This window comes from Chlamydomonas reinhardtii, chromosome 2, assembly GCF_000002595.2.
Source record: "Chlamydomonas reinhardtii strain CC-503 cw92 mt+ chromosome 2, whole genome shotgun sequence".
In the NCBI taxonomy this organism is placed as follows: Eukaryota; Viridiplantae; Chlorophyta; class Chlorophyceae; order Chlamydomonadales; family Chlamydomonadaceae; genus Chlamydomonas; species Chlamydomonas reinhardtii.
The window spans coordinates 1,560,740-1,579,317 of NC_057005.1; the positions used below are offsets into that span (position 1 = coordinate 1,560,740).

General features: G+C 63.7%; 5 protein-coding genes across 5 annotated transcripts; 2 read left to right on the top strand and 3 right to left on the bottom strand.

Annotated features, from left to right (window-relative positions):
• The first annotated feature begins 119 nt into the window (after positions 1-119).
• On the top strand, positions 120-5,977 carry CHLRE_02g084800v5 (uncharacterized protein). Its single transcript, XM_043059308.1, has 15 exons — positions 120-405; positions 552-613; positions 756-795; positions 1,016-1,141; positions 1,348-1,427; positions 1,712-1,820; positions 2,084-2,156; positions 2,469-2,587; positions 2,847-2,926; positions 3,170-3,232; positions 3,408-3,507; positions 4,139-4,243; positions 4,505-4,552; positions 4,767-4,835; positions 5,158-5,977. The coding sequence occupies exons 1-15, from the start codon at positions 334-336 to the stop codon at positions 5,251-5,253; spliced, it is 1,242 nt and encodes a 413-aa protein (XP_042926942.1). The 5' UTR covers positions 120-333; the 3' UTR covers positions 5,254-5,977.
• Positions 5,978-6,730: 753 nt separating this feature from the next.
• On the bottom strand, positions 6,731-10,059 carry CHLRE_02g084850v5 (uncharacterized protein). Its single transcript, XM_043059309.1, has 5 exons — positions 9,145-10,059; positions 8,327-8,986; positions 7,948-8,084; positions 7,694-7,862; positions 6,731-7,498 (listed from the first exon to the last, which is right to left on the bottom strand). The coding sequence occupies exons 1-5, from the start codon at positions 9,991-9,993 to the stop codon at positions 7,154-7,156; spliced, it is 2,160 nt and encodes a 719-aa protein (XP_042926943.1). The 5' UTR covers positions 9,994-10,059; the 3' UTR covers positions 6,731-7,153.
• Positions 10,060-10,159: 100 nt separating this feature from the next.
• CHLRE_02g084873v5 (uncharacterized protein) lies at positions 10,160-12,171 on the top strand. Its single transcript, XM_043059310.1, has 3 exons — positions 10,160-10,622; positions 10,705-10,902; positions 11,391-12,171. Exons 1-3 carry the CDS (start codon positions 10,317-10,319, stop codon positions 11,673-11,675), a joined length of 789 nt encoding a protein of 262 aa, XP_042926944.1. The 5' UTR covers positions 10,160-10,316; the 3' UTR covers positions 11,676-12,171.
• A 2-nt stretch (positions 12,172-12,173) lies between these two features.
• On the bottom strand, positions 12,174-14,929 carry CHLRE_02g084900v5 (uncharacterized protein). Its single transcript, XM_043059311.1, has 2 exons — positions 13,939-14,929; positions 12,174-13,591 (listed from the first exon to the last, which is right to left on the bottom strand). The coding sequence occupies exons 1-2, from the start codon at positions 14,809-14,811 to the stop codon at positions 12,470-12,472; spliced, it is 1,995 nt and encodes a 664-aa protein (XP_042926945.1). The 5' UTR covers positions 14,812-14,929; the 3' UTR covers positions 12,174-12,469.
• Positions 14,930-14,983: 54 nt separating this feature from the next.
• CHLRE_02g084950v5 (uncharacterized protein) lies at positions 14,984-18,549 on the bottom strand. Its single transcript, XM_001701869.2, has 7 exons — positions 18,113-18,549; positions 17,693-17,817; positions 17,053-17,191; positions 16,694-16,747; positions 16,320-16,430; positions 15,976-16,042; positions 14,984-15,831 (listed from the first exon to the last, which is right to left on the bottom strand). Exons 1-7 carry the CDS (start codon positions 18,425-18,427, stop codon positions 15,674-15,676), a joined length of 969 nt encoding a protein of 322 aa, XP_001701921.2. The 5' UTR covers positions 18,428-18,549; the 3' UTR covers positions 14,984-15,673.
• Between the last annotated feature and the right edge of the window lie 29 nt (positions 18,550-18,578).

Sequence of the window (18,578 nt, forward strand, 5' to 3'; positions counted from 1 at the left end):
GAAGAATATGTGAAACCCTTTGACGTGCGTAGCCTGAGTAGACGGACTTTTCGCAGGCTGCATGGCCGGCGGAATGAGGGTTCTTTCCTTTTGCCGAGCTTGTCCTGCATGTAAAGCTTCACTTGCTCCAAATTGAATGCGAGCGCAGTACATGGTTATGCCCACTGACACGCTTGCTTGCTTTTCCCGACAGCTCGGGACAGCAGAACCCGTCTTCTGCCCCACCTAGGGCGGTTCGTACTTGCACTTGATTGCCATTTATTTCTTATCGTAGATAGGTATCGGGTGCCACGGGCCCAGAGGTGTGGAAGTCCCCCTCCCGCGCCTTGCAGAATGTCGAAGAGGGGTGGTGCGGACGACAAGGCGCTGGCGCTGGCCAAGGGCAAGCGAATTCGCGGTGCTGAGGTACGAAATTTGCAATGACAGGAATGCGTGATGGGGCAGTGCACAGGGCGTGAGGCCTTCTCACGACACGCAAGTCCGCAATCGCAGCCCTTGGCCTGCGTTTCATCACCGAGCATTATGCGCCTGATCCCTTTGCCTCCGCCCAGGATGTGTTGAAGAAGGTCCAGGCTCTAGCAACGCAGCTAAAGAACAGCAAGGAGGTGGAGAAGTGAGTAGGCACACCAGCGTCAGGCAGCGTGGCCATGGCGGTACCTGACACAGCATTACACCAGCTGCAGTAGAGTCCTTCCTGTGCATCCCTGCCCAACTGCTTCCTCCTAGTGATGTGGTGGTCGCACCAACTGGCGCAGGACGCTGGCGGAGTTGGATCTGCCGTACAACTGCCGAGAGGTGGGCCTGGGCCTACCGGGGAGGGGGAAAAGGGCGGCCTGAGGCTGGGGGTGGGCACGCAAGGTAGGCGCGGTCGTGCACGCTTGCCTCGCAGCACTGCGCCAGCGGGCCTCGCACAGGAGGGAGCGGGCAGAGCGGCCAGCGCGGAAGGTCACAGCCCAGCCTTGGCCCGTCCCTTTCCGCGCCCCACGCATACCAGCCCGTTCATGTGCGCTTGCAGGTGGTGGACAAGGACGGCGATGACGTGATGGGCGAGATTGAGGCGGCCATGTACAATGTGGCAGCCAGCATCCTCGGGGGCGAGGGATTTGCATTCGACGTGCCCTCCAGAGCCAAGGGCAACCAGGTGCGGGGTACCATAGGGCTGCACCCTGCCCAGGGCGCCAGGGCCACTGTTGCTGCCAACCTGCGCGCGTGTTCGTCCATCGCATACTGGTGTTGACTGCTGCCCCCGCCTCACGCCCTCCCCACCACGCCACCACGTCCCCACGCCACCCACTTCATCCACCACCACCACCACCACCACCACCACCACCACCACCACCACTCCAGATGTATGTTCCCGAGCTGGACCGCATCGTGCTGCGTGACGCCGTGTCCAAGAGGCCCTTCGCCAGCACCGCCACATGCAGGTGCGGCGCACACGGCGGGCGGCAGCGGCCATCTAGTGAGGGGGTTGCAGATACCAGCCCCAAACTAAACCGAACCCAATGCAATAGAGCGAGGAGCAGGGTTGTTTGAACCAAACCCAAATCTAAGACACAAGCGCGCCGGGCTACTTTGGGGGCAGACATTCAGAGCGCACTCAACTGGACCTTCCCTACCATTGGCACTAGCCATGCCTGGCATCCCCTCCACTCTTACACTCCCACCCGCCCGCCCACCCACCCACCCACCCACGCCCGCACCCATGCAGGAAGGCCGCCGTGACCACCCGTATCCTGGGCCTGGTACACGAGCTGCTGGGCAAGAACATCCACGTCACCAAGCGTGACCTGTTCTACACAGACGTCAAACTGTTTGAGGTGCGGGGATGTAGGTGCTGGTCGGGACTCGGGATGTGAGCGTGACAGGATAAGAAGGGGCAGTCCGATGAGGAACTACCGTAGTGGAGCGTCTCCGGCACCATTGGTATACGAGGTTGCAAAGCGTGATGGAAGGGGCACACAGTTATAGGCCACGAGGTTACGGGAGCAGAAAGGATACACAAGCGGTCCTTGCAAGAAGTCGGCTCATACCTCATCGTTCCTCGCTCTTGCATACACCGCGCTGTGACGCAACCCCACAGGACCAGTCGCAGTCGGACGCCATTTTGGACGACCTGGCCTGCATGCTTGGCTGCACCCGCTCCAGCCTCAACGGTGGGTACAGCTGCGGGGGCCTGCTTGGTGGGGTTGCCTGAGCTGTTTGGAAGGAGGAGCGAGGGATCCGCTGGCCAAAGCGGCGGTTGCAGCGAGTCACAGCGCAGGGCTGTGTCTCGGGTCGGCGTGGCTGTGGATCGAATCGGTGTGGCGGTGATCCGTACGGCTGCAACTGTCCTGGATTCGGTTCTCTTTCTGGCGTCGCTCATCCAGGCTTGCCGTCCGGCCCCAGAACACACACATACCGTACACACGCATGCACACATGCAAACGAACACCACCGCTGTGTGCCGCTGCCTCTCCGGCCTGCAGTTGTTGCGAGTGAGAAGGGCGTGGTGGTGGGGCGGCTGTCGTTCCGCGAGGACGGCGACTTTATTGACTGCCAGCGCATGGGCGTGGGCGGCAAGGCCATCCCGCCAAACATTGACAAGGTGGGGGCGTGGGGCGGGGCGCTTGGGGCTGGGAGACTGAGGGATTGGCGGCTGTGCAGGAGGAGATGAGCCACTCGTGGGGCGGGTGGGGTGCACGCGCGAGGTCAATCAATGTAACCTTGCGAACGTCTCGGGGATCTGAATGTTGGCCTAGTTGTGGGTTTGGTGTCGATTGTCGACTTTCGACCTATCCAAGTATGGGGCTGGAACTTCTACGAACATGTGCACACAGAGACACATTCCACCCCCGCCACCCCAGGTGTCGGACATCTCTTCTGACGCGTCCTTCATCCTGCTGGTTGAGAAGGACGCTGCATTCATGCGCCTGGCGGAGGACAGGTGGGGTAGGGGCGGGAGGAGGAGGAGGAGGAGGAGGAGGAGGAGGAGGAGGAGGAGGGGAAGGACGAGGAGGAGGAGGGGCAGGAGGAGGGCAGGAGGAGGGCAGGAGGAGGAGGTTACGACGCGGATGTGGGGCGATGCCGACACACACACACACACACACACACACACACACACACACACACACACACACACACACACACACATACATACACACACACACACATACGCACGCGCGCACAGGTTCTACAACACCTACCCCTGCATCATCCTCACCGCAAAGGGGCAGCCCGACGTGGCCACGCGGTGCGAGACACAATTACTTCCCTTGGAGTGCCTTCACCGGCGGGGCATGGCCACTGCGCCAAGGGTGCTCTAGAAGGACTTGCCTGCCTGCCTGTCTGCATCCAATGCCACGCCTTGCTCATCTGCTCAGCGCCCGCACAAGCCTTTATCGCACTTATCACGCGCCCGTCCACAGCCTGTTCCTCAAGAAGCTCAAGTCCAGCCTGAAGATCCCGGTGCTGGCGCTGGTGGACAGCGACCCCTACGGCCTCAAGATCCTGTCCGTGTACATGAAGGCGAGCCAGCGCCCGAGCGGGAGGCGGGGGTTATAAATACCAGCCCAAGCTAAAGCAAATCGAGCTGAACTAGCGGGGCAGGCAGGCGGGGACGGGTATGGGCCAGGCGCGGAAAGCCGGGTTTGACACTTCTGTACAGCCTGCAGTCAAACTGCCCCCGAGCTGCTGCGCGCATGCTTTCAGTGTGCCTGCTACTTCTTGCACACCGCCCCAGCCACTCTGACCCCTCCCCTCGGACCCAGTAACCCCATCCCCTGTGTCGCGCTCGCTACTTTGCGAGTTTCGTTCTGTCAGTACTGACGCCGTCATCCCTGGCTACGCTCTATCTTTGCGTGGCTACACGGCGGTTCAGGCTCGCCCTCCCAACCCCGCACGAAGACCGCAGTTCTCTGCTTGCATGTACCCTCTCCGGCGGCGGAGCCGCCCTCACAACTTGTAACACGACGCAGTGCATGGAAACCCATCCCCTTCAACGTGCCGCCCCTACTCTCCCCCACTCTCCCTCCGCCCTATTTGCTATACAACTATCCCTGGCTGCGCTTCCACTTCTTGAACAATCATGAATGTGACTCCCCCTTACCACTTCCCTAATTTATCATGAATGTGCTCCCCTTCACCCTCCCCCCCTCAGGGCTCCATGAACATGTCGTACGACAGCTCCAACCTCACCACCCCCGACATCAAGTGGCTGGGCGTGAGGCCCTCCGACCTGGACCGCTTCGATATCCCGCAGCAGGTGTGGCGGCGGGCGGCCGTGTGAGAGGGTGGCTGGGGTGGCCGGCGAGTGCAGGGCGTTTACACGGGCGGCGGCAGACAGCACTTGCGCGGACCGCTCCTCTACCCCCAGGTCCGCACTCATCCACTCCCGCCGCGTCCACTCCTGCCCCCTCACCGGACCTCCTCCGCCCTCTGGTTCTGGGTATAGGTATTAGTTGGGTTTGAAATACGGTAAACTATTCCCCCTCCTCCACTCCCGCCCCCTCTGCTCCCCTGTCAGTGCCGGCTGCCCATGACGGAAGAGGACATCAAGACCGGCAAGCGCCTGGTGAGGCCGGGCTTCCACGCATTTGTAACAGCTTTCGGGACAAGTTCTGTTTTACGTTGCACAGCCCCACTGCGCTACACCGCACCACCACGTGCAGCAGCCATCGCGCGGCCACACCGGCACACTCTCTCCACGGCTCAAGAACCCCCACCCCCAACCCTCCTGCTCCTGCTCCTGCATCTCCCGCCATCCTCTGTCCCCTCCCCCTCCTCAGCTGGAGGAGGACTGGATCAAGAGCAACCCCGAGTGGGTGCGCGAGCTGGAGCTCATGCTGGCCAGCAAGGTACGCTGCCGCCGCCACAGCAGCAGCAGCAGCAACCGATTGCATGGAAGTAACGCGGACTCTGTCGCGCGCTGGTCTGTTGTCTTGGGTGCTGCCCACGGGTGCTGCCCACGGGTGCTGCCCCTCACCCGCCCATCCCCTCATCACCTGTCCCTCACATGTCTTTCACAGTCCGCAACCCGAGCCCGTGCGCACCTCACACATCCCCCACCTGTCTCCCACCTGGCTACGACCGTTCACCCCCCTACACCTGCTGTCTATTTCGCTACACTTCACAGTACCAAACTTTGCAACCCTCGATGCCCCCTTCTCGCCCGTGCAGGTCAAGGCTGAGATCCAGGCGCTGTCCAGTTTTGGATTCCAGTACCTCAGCCAGGTGTACCTGCCGCTCAAGCTGCAGGAGGGAGACTGGATCTAGATTCTTGATCTAGGACCTGGATCTTAATGTGCCACGTGGCGTGTGATGAGGCTCGGGCTCAGGTGGCGGGTGTGTGGGGGTGCGGGTGCTTTGGGAGGAACGGTGGGGAGGGCGGGACCCAGGGGAGGGCGAGAGGGACACCAGTTGTGCGTGTGGCTGGGTTTCCACGTGGTGGAGGGGAGCTTGGGAAGCGCGGTGTGCCTGCGATTGCCTACGACTGCGCCATACAGGTCGTCGATGAGGGCGGTCACGCGCCGTGCAGGGGCACAGCAGGAGGAACGGAACGGAACAGGTTGCGGGCAGACGAACATGCATCCCGTGCTAATGACAGGGGGGCACAGCGCCCCCAGAAGAGGGGGCACGGCACGTGTTTGCCAGTGTGAAGCAGCGCACGCACGCGGCTGCAACGCAGGATGGACTACCTTATTGAATGTTGCCAGACCCTAAGATTAAGATGCCTGGTCAAGGCAAGATTGCACAGATGTCGCTCTGGGCGTTTTCGAGGCTGCATGGCTCTTCACGCGCATCGGGATGGCGAACGGACATAAGGGTCGCGGGAAAGCCGTGGGAGCTGCTCAGGCTGAGAGGAAAGGGCAGGGCGAGAACCCGCAGCCCTGCACGTTGGCCCGGCGGCGTTCACTGGTTGAGGCGCCAATTATCAGATTGCTTGCTGGTATTGATGGCTCCCCATGAAGCAAGTGTTCCTGTGGCAAGCGGTCAATGAACTGGCGTGCAAGCCCGTGCCAGCTAGAGCGGTACACCCGGCCTGTTGGCGGTCGCTCCGGCGCTTCCACAGCAGTAATACCGGCGAAGGCAAGGCCAGGGGAGGGGTGAAGGCGGGAAGGTGGAGGCGGCACGCGCGGACGGACGTACACATTCGGGCCCCTCTTCTGCTTTGCTTCGCCTTGTTCTTGCCCCTGTTTGTCACACTGTCGCCCGGCCATTGTTTTGCTGCACGCCGTTGCATTACGCTAGTGCTCGTCTACACAGCTCATCCGTGGACGCCGGTCGACTGCCTGCAGGTGCGCATCGGCTATGCTATCCGCGCGGTGTGGCGTCGCATTGAGTCTGTGTGGTGCTATCGCCTTGGCCGGGCGCCCGGAGCGTGAGGAATGCGCGTCAGCAAAACATCGACACAACCTGCCAGCTACCGTCGGTACAGTAACAGCGCGCGAACGACGCACCAATGCCTTGTCCCTTCTTGCTACGCATTTATGTGGGCACGGGTGGGAGCCACACACATCGGGACTACGCTTTCCTGCCCCTTGCCATGTTCCATCACGGGCACGCGCGGACGGGGTGGCAGCGGAGCTCAGTTGCCAGGGGTAAAGTTAAAGGCCGCGAAGGCGGGGGCTGTAACCCTGTAACGGCCTGCCGTTATCGGCGGCCCAGAGCTGGCAGGATGATGCTGGCACGCATGGCGCCCCAGTAGGAACCGGCACTACGGCAGCCAAGACGACCATGCAAGCGGGAGCCCGCGCAGCACCTGTTACACAACCTGAAGTGCCCAGAGCTCTAACGACGAGTCTCGCAGCACCAATGCTCTGCGCTACCGTAATCCGCAAGCGGCCTTATGTTGCCCCGGCCCTCCCCTCATTTATGGCCTCACAGCTACGCCCTAGCAGGCAACTGGCAGGGTCAACCTCATGGCCCCACGGCTGATGCCTTTCCCGCACCAACACGACTGACGCCCTCCCCCGTTAGGCCCCGCACCGTGACTGCACCTCCTTAAGAGTCCGGAAGTGCCGCCACCGCAGTGGACCAGTGGCACGGGGCGGACGTACTACGTAGGCGCTCCGACCCCTGATGTCTGAACCTGATAGAGCGCACGTGCCGCCACTCCTCCACAGCGCACAGACCGGGTGCATCCTTTCAACCAGCCCGAGCAGCCTAACAACCCCTACACTCCGCCCAGCAGCAGCGATAGCACCCGCACTTCCAGCTGCACTTGGTTCGCAGCTCCAGCAACAGCCGCAGCGGCAGCCGCAGCCCCAGCCACAGCCTCAGAACTGCCACCGGCACCGGCACCGGCCTCCCCTCCGCCTCCCTGACGATACCACGCCTCCGCCAGCTGCTGCACAAACACCGACTGCTCTCCAAGCCAGCCCTGACCGGGGTTCGTTATGGCGCCCTCGCGGCGTGGCAGCAGGCCGCGACAGGCCCGGCCCAGCCGCTGCCGCAGCAGCCGCAGCATGCGCACATCGCAGTTTGCGACCGCGGCTCGCCAGCAGGGCATGTCACTCCGCTGCACCGGGTCACGGGGAAGGCACGGCCAGGGCAAAGGCGTGCACACTTGATTGTGTGCCACATAACAGGTGAAGGTCCCGATGCCGTGGGCACCGCCCCCCTTTTATGTGCATGCACCTCCTGGTTGCTCATGCTTTAATTTTGGGACGATGCAAAGGAGTCTCCACAGCATCCCAGGACGTACAGTACTCACCGGAAGCGGGCAGCCGTTCTCCCGCAGCCAGAGAACCGCCTCCTCGCTTCCCGACTTGACCGCAGCCACGAACGCAGTCGCGTCCCACGCGCAGCCGTGCTCCCGCAGCAGCGACATCAGCGGCACACAGCCGCTGCCCGCTGCATTCACAAGCAGCCGCCAGCCCCACCTACAGACGGAACCACGAGATTGGTAGGTCAGTTCTGGCTGCCAGCATCTCTACCCTAGAGCCTACATAGCACGCTGCACCGCACCTGGGCTGCTGCGCGAGTAGGGCTGCGCCCTGGCTCGTGCGGAGGCCCCACTGCAGCACGTGCACCTGACCGGCGGCCGCAGCTGCTCGCAGCGCGCAGGACAGCCCCAACCAAGTCGGCCGCGCCTCGAGGACTGCCTGTTGCGGAAAGGGGCCAGGGGGAAGGCAGTACGGTCGGTCGGGCGCGGTACGGGTGACATGGTGCAACTCGCGAAAGACGGCCGAGAAACACCCCACACCCCAGCGTATCCCGTACGTTCCTCCGCAGCACACGCGCTACCGCGTGCGCAGCCCGCAATGCCGCGGTATGTCATGCTTAGTGCACCGGCCGATCATTTACCCACAACAAGCCACGTACAAACCACCATTTTCGCACCTACCTGCAGCACTCCCAGTTTGTTTTGCCGTGCCGCATTCATCACGCCGAAGAAGAAGTCGGTCCTCGACAGGCGCTGCCTAAGCCTTTGCTCCGCCACAGCAGCCCACACATCGTCGTCATGGAGTTCGGTATAGTCCCACTCCTCCTTCTCGTCGCCCTCTTCTGCAGCATCGTTGTGCAGCTGGTTCGCCACCTCTTCCTCCTCACGCCGCCTCAGCTCTCCGGTTGCAGGGTCCAACTCCCACATATCCCAGGGGCCGGCCACATCGTAATGCGCGATCTGATATTGGAGATCCTCCTCGGCCTTATCAAGCTGAATGAGCTCAAATGCCACGCGCTCTAGCGGCTGGGAAGCATCCACGCCCGCTGCCGTGGCCTCGGCGACCAGCGACCGCAGCAGCCGGACGTGACCGGCCCTTGCCGCAGCGCCGCACAGCTTATCGTATACAGACGCCAGATTGTTTCCCACACCAGGACCTGCTTGCTGCTGCTGAGGCTGCGGCAGCGGGCCATCGACGAATTCGCCTACGCTGCGCGTGTAGCCACCACGCGCCCGCAGCCAGGCAAGCCGTGCCGTCGCGATGTCTTCGTCGCCTTCCGCAATCGCCGCTTGCAGGCATCCAACATGCCACTCGCACCCCACGCGCTCCAAGAAGTCAATCTGTAGGTCAAGGGCCGACGGGCGGGCATGCGCCTTAGCCTTTGCAAACCCCAAGCAGAATTATACGCTGCCAACATCAGCCGATGGCAACCCCCCTCCTCCAAGCATATGCATCGTGCACTGCATGAACGAGCTCGAGGTGATATCAGCGGCCCTGCCTTCCGTTGGTAGTCGGGCAGGCCACTGCCGGCAGCCGCCGACAGCAGCTGCAGTTGCGTCAACTCGGCACCCGCCGCCTCCGCCGCCCACAGCGCCTCCAGCTCCGCCGCCGGCCGGTACTTTGCCGCCGCCATCAGGCGCTCATATAACGACCTCTCCCTGACGCTCCGTACCGGGTGGCCCCGCATCCGGCTGGCCCGCTGTGGAGCCGGAGCCGCATGCCGTACCTCGCTGACCAGCTGATCCACAAGCTGTGACTGCCCGCCCCGCACCGCCGCCGCCAGCACCGAGGGGCAGACCAACTGGGCCGTGCCGGCGTGTCCGCCAGCAGCGTCCGCAAGCCACCGCATCACAGCCTCGTGCCCGTGCTCCGCGGCCGCCTGCATCATGTCCTTCAGCACTTGCGGCTGTAGCGGGCCTGGCCGCGACGCCAGCAGCCAGCGGCACACCTCGAGATGGCCGCTGGCCGCGGCCGCGGTCGCTGCCGTGTCGTCTGGGGCGCAGCCCGCGGCAGCGACAGCGATCTGCAGGTTTTCCAGGTTGCCGCTGCGAGCCACAAGGGCCAGCAGCTGCCGTCGGCGCACAAGGGTCATGGCGCCGAGCGCGGCCTGGCCGAAGGGGCCGGCGCAGAGTGTGGAGAATGCAGGGGAGTGGCATGGCGATGCGAGGTGGACGGTCCGGTGCTCCACGCGTTGCAGGGCACGCCGCCAGGCCTTGCAGACTACGCGCAAGTTGGCTGCGACGTCGTTGACATATGGCGAGAGCATCATGAACGATGCGATGTGCTCCACCACGAGCGGTGGAAGGGCATCGAAACTGACGCTGCTTGAGACTTGCTGCCCGCCCATAGCTGAGGCGTATGTTTCAAGAGATATCAAATACAATGTCCTTGTTGGCTGCTATGGGTGTTTGAGTAGAACTAACAATTCAGTCGCATGCAGCATACAGGTGCAACTAGTGCGGTGTTGCTCCTTGTGTACCGAAATGAGCACGCTGTTTTTACTGTAGAATATTCATCACTTTGCGCAAGAAAGCTACAGTAAACGCGCTGTCCCATGCGCTAAGATAAATCGCCATTTATCCGATGCATTTTTTCCGGTGTTGCTCCTTGTGTATTTATTTATTTATTTTTTGTATTTGTTTATTTATTTTTGTATTTCTGTATAGGTGCATGAACCACCGGCAGTTTTTATTGGCTCAACGTCTTTCCCGTCGGCTGTGGCTGCAGGCACGGCTAAAGGAGCAGCCGGCGCTCAAGCGCTGTCAGGCGGGGATACCCAGCGCGCGGGTGGCGTCAGCAGCTGACCATGAGCGGCGAATACGCTACCTCTACTCTGGAGGTGGCGTGGACGCGGCGGCGGCGGCCGGGTCTGCGCCTGCGCCGTTGCAACAGTACGGGCTGTGGCACCTACTCCGTTTCTACCGGCAGTGGGGCCAGCGGCGGTGGCGCCTGACTGTCCATGTGCGGACGCAGAAGGTGGGGGTTGAGGGGAGGGGGCCAGCAGATGCATCCACACCAACTGCACTGCGCTGACGCTACACCAATGCCACGGGTACAGGTGCTGGAGCACACGGCGCAGCAGCTGGCTGGTGGAAGGCCCAAGGAGGAGGTCATTGTTGGCTGGGGCAACGCCAACACTGGCTATGGCGGTTGCATCAGCAGGTTGGGGCGGGGCCCAAACCGGGCACTGCTCCGCCTGCTGGTGGACAAGTACGCGCACCTGGTGGTGTACGTGGACGAGTTCTACACATCGCAGGCAAGATGAGAGCAGACGGGTTGGAATGAGTAGACAGGTGGTCGGGTGGACAGGATGGGGCTCGTGTACAGGTAGCCGGGTAGCCAGCAAGGTTCACACTGTACTCCTGCCCCCTCCCTCCCCAGGTGTGTGCGAAGTGCGGGCGGCGCTTACTCGGCAACGGGCAGCGCTGCCTGCAGGCGGTCGTACCATGGGGGGGCTTACGTGCTCACCAAGTCCAAGTGTGCAACCACTGCGGGACGGTGTGGGTGAGTCCACTTTGTGGGCGGGCGGCTGGCTGGGCGATGGATGGGTGGCTGGGTGGCGGCTCAGTGGGGCTCAGTGGGTGATGGCTGGCTGGGTGACGGCTCAGTGGGGCTCAGTGGGGCTCAGTGGGGCGCAGTCGTGGGCTCAGTGGGGCTCAGTGGGTGATGGCTGGGTGACGGCTGGGTGACGGCTCAGTCGTGGGCTCAGTGGGACTCACTCACTCTACCCTCCCGACGGTGCAGGGACGTGACGTCAACTCCGCAACCAACATCCGGCACGCGCTGGTGGAAATGCTGCTGGGGCACAAGCGACCTGCATCGCTGCAGACTGGCGGCGGCGGCGGCGGCGGCGGCGGCAGCGGCGGCGGCGGCAGCGGCGGCGGCGGCGGCGGCGGCGGCAGCGGCGGCGGCGGCAGCGGCAGCGGCGGCGGCGCGTGCGCGCATCTTGGTAGCGGAGGGGGCGGGAAAGGCCACGTGGAGGAGGAGAGCGCAGCGCCGCCCAAGAAGCGGCGCAAGCGCGCAGGCTGAGGAGCCGGCTGGCGGTGTCTAGGTAGCGGTCCGCGGTGGGGCTGGCAGGGCATGCGTAGCGGCATGACAAGTAGTGCGGCTGTTGACAACTGTGCTACGTCTGGCTGCGGTTGGCTCTGCTGTGGCATCGTGATTGCTAGGCACCCAGTTTGGCTATGTGCCTGTGGAAACCGACCCCGGCTATGTCCGGGCGATGAGGTTGTTCGGCCTCAGACTGTGGAGGGGCTCAGCCCCTTTTCCCGTGACCGGGGAAGACTTGTCCACACAAAGGAATGGACCCATTCTGCATGATGCACGTGTGCATGCGGGTGGATGGTGGCTGTTGATATGGCTCTGCCACTCCGGCAGCACCGCTACGATACCTAGCAGTTCCTGGAGTGGTCCCTGCTTGGTGCGTGATGTTTGGGTTTGCCGTTTTGATTCTTTGTTTCGTGCTGAATGGCTGATGAGGCGGCAGGACCCCTCGTGCCAGTGTACAGAGCCTCACGGCTCCCTCAGACCCCATGTGGGACGTCCGCACCGCTGCATGGTCACCCGCTTTCGGCTGAGGGCAGACAGCGGAACACCGGACCAGTAGACTTCGTTGTACCCACAGCAACTGCATACCAGTCAACGTCATGCATCCTTTCCACTTGCCGCTCACTCCAGCCGAACCCAACAGGCCGGCCTCTCACTGCCGCCATCCGCGCAGTTCAACGCCCTCAAATCCAAGGGGGCTACCAGCACCCGCACCACGCTCGGCCTTTCACCTTACAGCCCAACACCGGCCACAGCCCTCACACCAGCCCTCTCCCCTACGCGCACCGGTACTTATGCCGCAATGCCGACAGGCCTCCCGCCACGGCCTCCCGTCCCGCGCCCCGAAGCGCCGCCTCCGCCTCGCCCCACGCCGCCTTGAGCTCGCCACGCTCGCGCGACGGCACCGACATCACCATCAGGTCGAACCGCGCCACATGTGTCAAACCCGCAAGCACTGCCACCGCCGTCTCCCCATCCACCCCCGCTGGCGCCGCGGCTGCGCCTGGCTCCGCAGCCACCGGCGCCGCCGACGCGCGCGACGGCGCCGATGTGAGGGCTGTGAGCAGGCAGCGCAGCATGCCTGACAGCACGGGTGCGGTGAGGCTGTTCTTAAACACGGTCGGCAGGCTGGCGGGCGGGATGGCGCACAGGTAGGCTGCCTGGCGGGCGCCGTCGCCGGCCATGCTCCGCCAGGCGGACTCGAACTCCACGCTGGTGCGAGGTGCGGTGAGCGAGGCGGGGGCGGCAGCGGCTGAAGGTGCTGCTAAGGATATAGAGGTGGAAGGAACTGCGGCCGCCGCGGTCGCGGCCGTAGAGGTGGAGGCGCCGCGTGCCGCCGCCGGTGTTGCGGTCCAGGGTGCGGTCGGCTTGGTTGCTGCGGCCGGCGCGGAGGAAGGCGGCGGCGCCGCGGCCGGTGCCTTTGTGCTTTGAAGTCCGTTGCCGCTGGTGCTAGGCGCGGACACCAGCCCTGCTGCAGAAGAACTGGGCTGCTGCGCCCGCTCCGAGACTGGCGCCGCCTCGGGCACCGCCGCCTTCGCGGCCGGCTTCACCTCCTTCTCCGCCACCTCCTCCACCGCCAGCTTCTTCATGCCTGACACTGGCACCGCCGCCGGCGCGGCCGCTGGCACCACTGCCGGCGGCCGCGGCGGCGCCGCTACCGGCACCGCCACTCGCCGGCTGGGCGGCGCTAGTTTCTCCGCCGCCATCAGCGCGTCGAGCGCCGCATCCCGGTCGGCGGCAGTGGCCCGGTTGTCAGGCTCCAGGCGCAATGCCTCCTCCCAGTCCGCCGCCGCCTCGCGGCCGGCACCCAGGGCGCGGTGTGCAGCGGCGCGGCGCTGATAGGCCTTGACGTAGAGCGGGTCCAGAGCTAGGGCCGCGTCACAGTCGGCCACCGCCTCCTGCGTTTGTGATGTTGCGAGGTGGGATATGTGGGCAAGGTGCATTGCTTGACGAGGCAAGTGAGGCAGGTTTGCGGGGCGGGACGTCATGCCAACTGCGTCTCTCTGATGCCTTCGGTGCGGATGTACCCGACCCTGGCTCGCACACTCCTCCTCTAATCCTGTACAGCATGTCAGCTCCATCCCCGCGCACCCGCTCCCCGTGACCTCCTGCCCAGCTTCCCCCAGTTCGGTTTAGTTTGGGCTGGTATCTACAACCCCACCTCCCTGGCCCTCCTGCCTAGCCCACCTTCACCTCCGTAGCCACCCCTTCCTCCTTCCCCCTTCCCCCGCCCTCCGCCCCCCACCTTCCACCGCTTCATCTTCAGCAGCGCCATGGCCCGGTTGGCGTGGCCTAGACACGTGGGCTGTAGCTCCACTGAGCGGCTGTAGCACTCGTACGCGCTGTCGTACTCCCCCGCCTTGAACAGGTCATTGCCGCGTGCGCGCCACGCGTCGGCGGTGGTGGGCTGGGTGTTGCGGATGGGCGGCAGCACGGGCTCTGCAGCGGCTGTGGCGGGTGCGGTGGGGGTTGTGGAAGCTGAAGAAGCGGGCGCGGGCGCAATGCGAGTTGTTGTCACGGGCCGCAGGAGGTCCTCGCCCGCTGACTCCTTGAACGCAATGCCGTCGGGCCGCGAGGCGGCCGCCGGCGCCGGCGCCGCAGCTGCCGCTGCCGCCGGGACGCTAGAGGCCGCTGGGGCCAATTTGGCGGCCGGCGCAGGCGGGGGTGTAGACGTGGGCTCGGAGGTGGCGGCAGCCGAGGCGGCTGCCGCCCCGGGCTTTGGCGGGGCCGCTGCGCTGCCCTCCTCGTCGTCTGACGCCAGCGCGGCGTCGACGTTGAACTTGTCCCATTTGCTGTAAGCGGTGTAGGTATGCGCCGCGGCGTTCTTAGGAGCATCAGACGCCGGTGCACCGCTGCTGCTGGGCTCCGTTGCCGCGCGAGGGGCAGCCGCGGCCGCTGCGCCGGGGCCAATCGCAGGGCGCATCAGGTCGGAGGGCGCGGGGGCCACGGCGCCACCCGCGCGGCCGCGCGGCGCCGGGCCCCCCCCGCCCGCTCCCTCTTTATCCTCTGATCGCGACTTCTTCTCTTTCTTCTTCATGGACTGCTGCCAGTCAAATAAGTCCTTCATGTATTCCTGCATCTCCATCGCATTTTGGCGGATTTGGAATTGCACGTCCATGGTTGCTACAATCTATATAAGCTCTAAGTTTAATGCAGGCCAGAAGTGAAATGCGGCGTTTGGCTGCCGTGGGGCTCGCGACTCTTCCCGAAGTGTTTGAGCTTTGACCGCCTATCCGCAGCAAGTATGAGTGTGCCTATGCATGATTGATAGCATAATAGAATGCAGTTACCCTTGCAGCGGTAGAGACAAAACACCACAGGATCCGTGCGGCCCACATCCCGCACATCACCCACCAACCACGCCTTTCATCCCCCCGAGCCCCTTGCTCCCAGTCCCCGTAGGCTGTGCCAAGCAGAGATACACCCATGTGAGCAAGCCGGCCAAACTTTACACATCACTCATTCGATTAATGCATCTCAGCATGTACGCTAACCACCATGGCTAACCACTGTGTTTTAGCCAACCCGCTCACTCACACCCTACTGACGCGATCCCTTGCCTCTCCACTCTCACGCACACCAGGTGTGTTAGAAACTTAGAATGTCCAAGGCCCTGTCATGGTCAAGCTATGGTACAAAGTCATGGTCGTGAAGTCATCCCTCATTTCTTGCTCTTCTACATCACCACAGGGCAACCTGCGGCTCACAATCCTGCCCTTCCTCACTCATCGCCATCAGAGCTGCACAGGTCTACGACCTGCACCTTAGCCTTAGCGCCCACCCTCCCACGCTCCCACCCTCCCACTCCATGTCCGCTCCCGCTCGCCGCCATGGCTTTGCAAGGAGCCCCGTACGTTGCTTCGGCATGTCGCTCACGTATGCGCACAACATCAGCAATTAAGCTGAATATCTGCATTACACAGCCTTGCAACTTCGCAGACCTCGCCGCCACAAGCTTTGCCTCCGGTGGGCCCGGGCGCCTAAGGCGCCATCTGGTTCTGTCCCTGCGCCTGATGGTGGTTGTTGTGGCCGCCATGGTGGCTGCTGTGCCGCCGCACCACACGCGCCTTCTCCGCCTCGATAATGCCCGACACCTCCGCCACGCACGCGTCCAGCTCGCCGTCCCGGTTCACAACCACTGCAAGCGGGGCAAGTACCAGGGGGAGGGGAAAGCAGTGAGGACAGGCCGTGATGGGGTCGGTCGGCAGGGCGAGGCTCGCAGGACACGGAAAAACCCTGCGTTGCAGCAATGAGGCCAGGGAGTGAACCGCTGAGGACTCACCATAGTCGAAGTTCTTGATGTGGTCGTTCTCAGCGCGTGCCGTCTTAACACGCACGAGCAGCTTGTCCTGCAATGCCGAAGAAAGTCAGTTCCCGTGCAATCACAGCTTTTCCTCGACCGCTGTCACAATAATACACGACACAATTTCTCATCTGCCCAGGCGCTGCAGCTCCTGCTGATCACGGCCACTCTCATACCGGCCCTGCAACCCAGATGAACCCGCCACACAAGCTGCCCTCAGCCACCCTTCCCTCCCCTGCACGCCCCCACACGCCCCCCCACGCCCCAGTTGCAGGCACAGCTGCCCCTCCCCCCGCCACCCCAACAAGGAACCAGCGACTCACCAGCGGCTCCGTCTTCCTCGCCACCAGCCTCTTCACCAGCACGTCCTCGCTGTCCGCCGTCACAAAGATGGAGATGCAGTCCGGAATAAGCCGCTTCACAGTGGCGGCGCCCTGGCGGTTGGCAGGACAGGACAGGGGGAAGGAGCGGCAGCACATCGCGTTGGCGCCGTGAGCGCGCAGCTGCCTGGCTACGACGACGTCCCCACTCACACACGCACGGCCTTGCTTTTGAGCGCGGCCCTGGCCCGCCCCCTTCTCTCCACGCACAGATGCCCGCGGCATGTTGTCTGCCTCCGCGCACCCTCCTCCCGCGCCCTCCCCCCCCCCGGGCACGGAACTAGCGCCCAGCCTACTCCCTCCCGCCGCCGCCTCACCTGCACGTCAATGCGCAGCACTACGTCCGTGCCCGCCGCCAGCGCCGCGTCCACCTGGGGGCCGGGCAGGACAGCGTACGGCAGAGAAGGGCAGATAGGCGTTGACTCCTTGCACGCCGCATGGCCAGCTGCGGGTAATCGCCTCATCCCGCACCAGCCCCTCCACCTCATGACCAAGTGCTCCATACCCATATGCCGCTGCGCCCCCCCCGCACTTTACCACACCCCATCGTCAGTTGCGGCCAACCATTTTGCACAACCCCGCGCCCAGCCTTGTGCCCAAATCCGCACGCAACCCCGCACCCTCCCCTGTCTGCACCCGCACCTCCTCCTGCCCGCACCCCTTCCCTCGGCCGCACCTGCTGCCGCGGGATGCCCTTGTACTCGCCGTACACCACCGCGTACTCGAGCAACATGTTGTCTGCGATCCATCCCTCGAACTTGTCCTTGCTCACAAAGAAGTAGTCGCGACCCTCCACCTCGCCAGCACGCTTGGGCCTGCAAGGGCGCGCAGGAGGGGTTTGTAGGCACGGGTCGAGTGGTGTGTTAGGGAGGGTGTGAGACATGCGAGGCCAGGCGCGGCGGCTGCGTGGGACCTGCCGCCGACGCGTCCGGCTCCGCCGCATAGCTAGCCAGCAAGATAATCAGCAGCTACCATAGCATCATCGGGGGTTGATGCTGTGGTACCTTTGTCAACCTTGCTGGCTAGCTATGCGCCCTGCCCTGTAACCTGCTACTCCTGCTACTCTGCCTCCTACTGCATTGGTCTGATGCGATCCGGCTCCGGCTCCTGGACTCGCCACAGGACCAGCCCCTGACTAGCCCCGCCCCGCCCCGCGCTACCCAGCGCCCTGCCTGTGGTCACCCCTGTCCCTAATCTCCCCTCGTCTCTTTAATTGGGAGTGGTGAAAACAACGTTTCATGGCCTCCTCTCCCCCGCCGTCGGCGTCGCCATCGCCATCGCAACACCCCACACCCCACTACTCCCGGCTGTCGCACCTGGACGTGGCAGTGACCACGAAGTACAGGTCCTCGCGCTGCTCCTTGAGCCGGTTCAACACCGCGTCCTTGCCCACACCGCTAGGACCGCTGATCACAATCACAACCGGCCGAGAAGGGGGCGCCTGGAGGGGCGGGGCGGGCCGGCGCAGGGTAAGGGTGGGCCAGCGACATGGGTGGGCGTGCGTGTTGGCGCGCGGGGCGCAGTGAGGTCGTGGAGGCGTTCAAGTGTATGCCCGGCCCGGTATGTTTATGATGTAAGGCATTGGCACGGCAGAGCATGTATGCACGTGATGCCGTGCTGTTGGTGCCAGGGTGCCGGGGGCGGGCTATACCAGACCGGGCCTCGCCGGCGGTAAACCCTAGCTGCAGCGTGTGGCTCGGGCCGAGCCCGAGCTTTCCAGCGACGCGAAAACGCACCAGCGGCTTTGTGTCGAGCGGTCCAAGTGCAGCCTCAACCAAGTTCATGACCTCGGGGTCGGGCAGTGGCTGCGTGGGCGCCTTGTGCTGCTGCTCCGCGCCGACGACGGAGTAGCCTTTGGTCGGCGATGTCGCTGTCCCGAGTCGCCACGCCTCCCGAGGCTTTCCTAGCACCGAGCATTGCACCAGGTTCCTATAGCTTGTGCTCGGCCCGTGTCCGTCTGCAAGCTCCGCAGGCAACACCGTGGCACGGCGAAGGCTGCGAAGTGTTTGCGCTCCCCGCGCAGCTGCGCGGCCAAGCGTGCGATGTGCCATTTTGACGAGTTATTTATGGTGCAAGTGCACTGATACAGGAAGATGGAATTGGTGAAGAACTCTTTCGGCGCCTGACAACTTTGTGGCCAAGACCCTGACGAGCCACGTAATGCGAGTTAAGTAAGTCCAACTTGAAGATGAATAGTGCTGT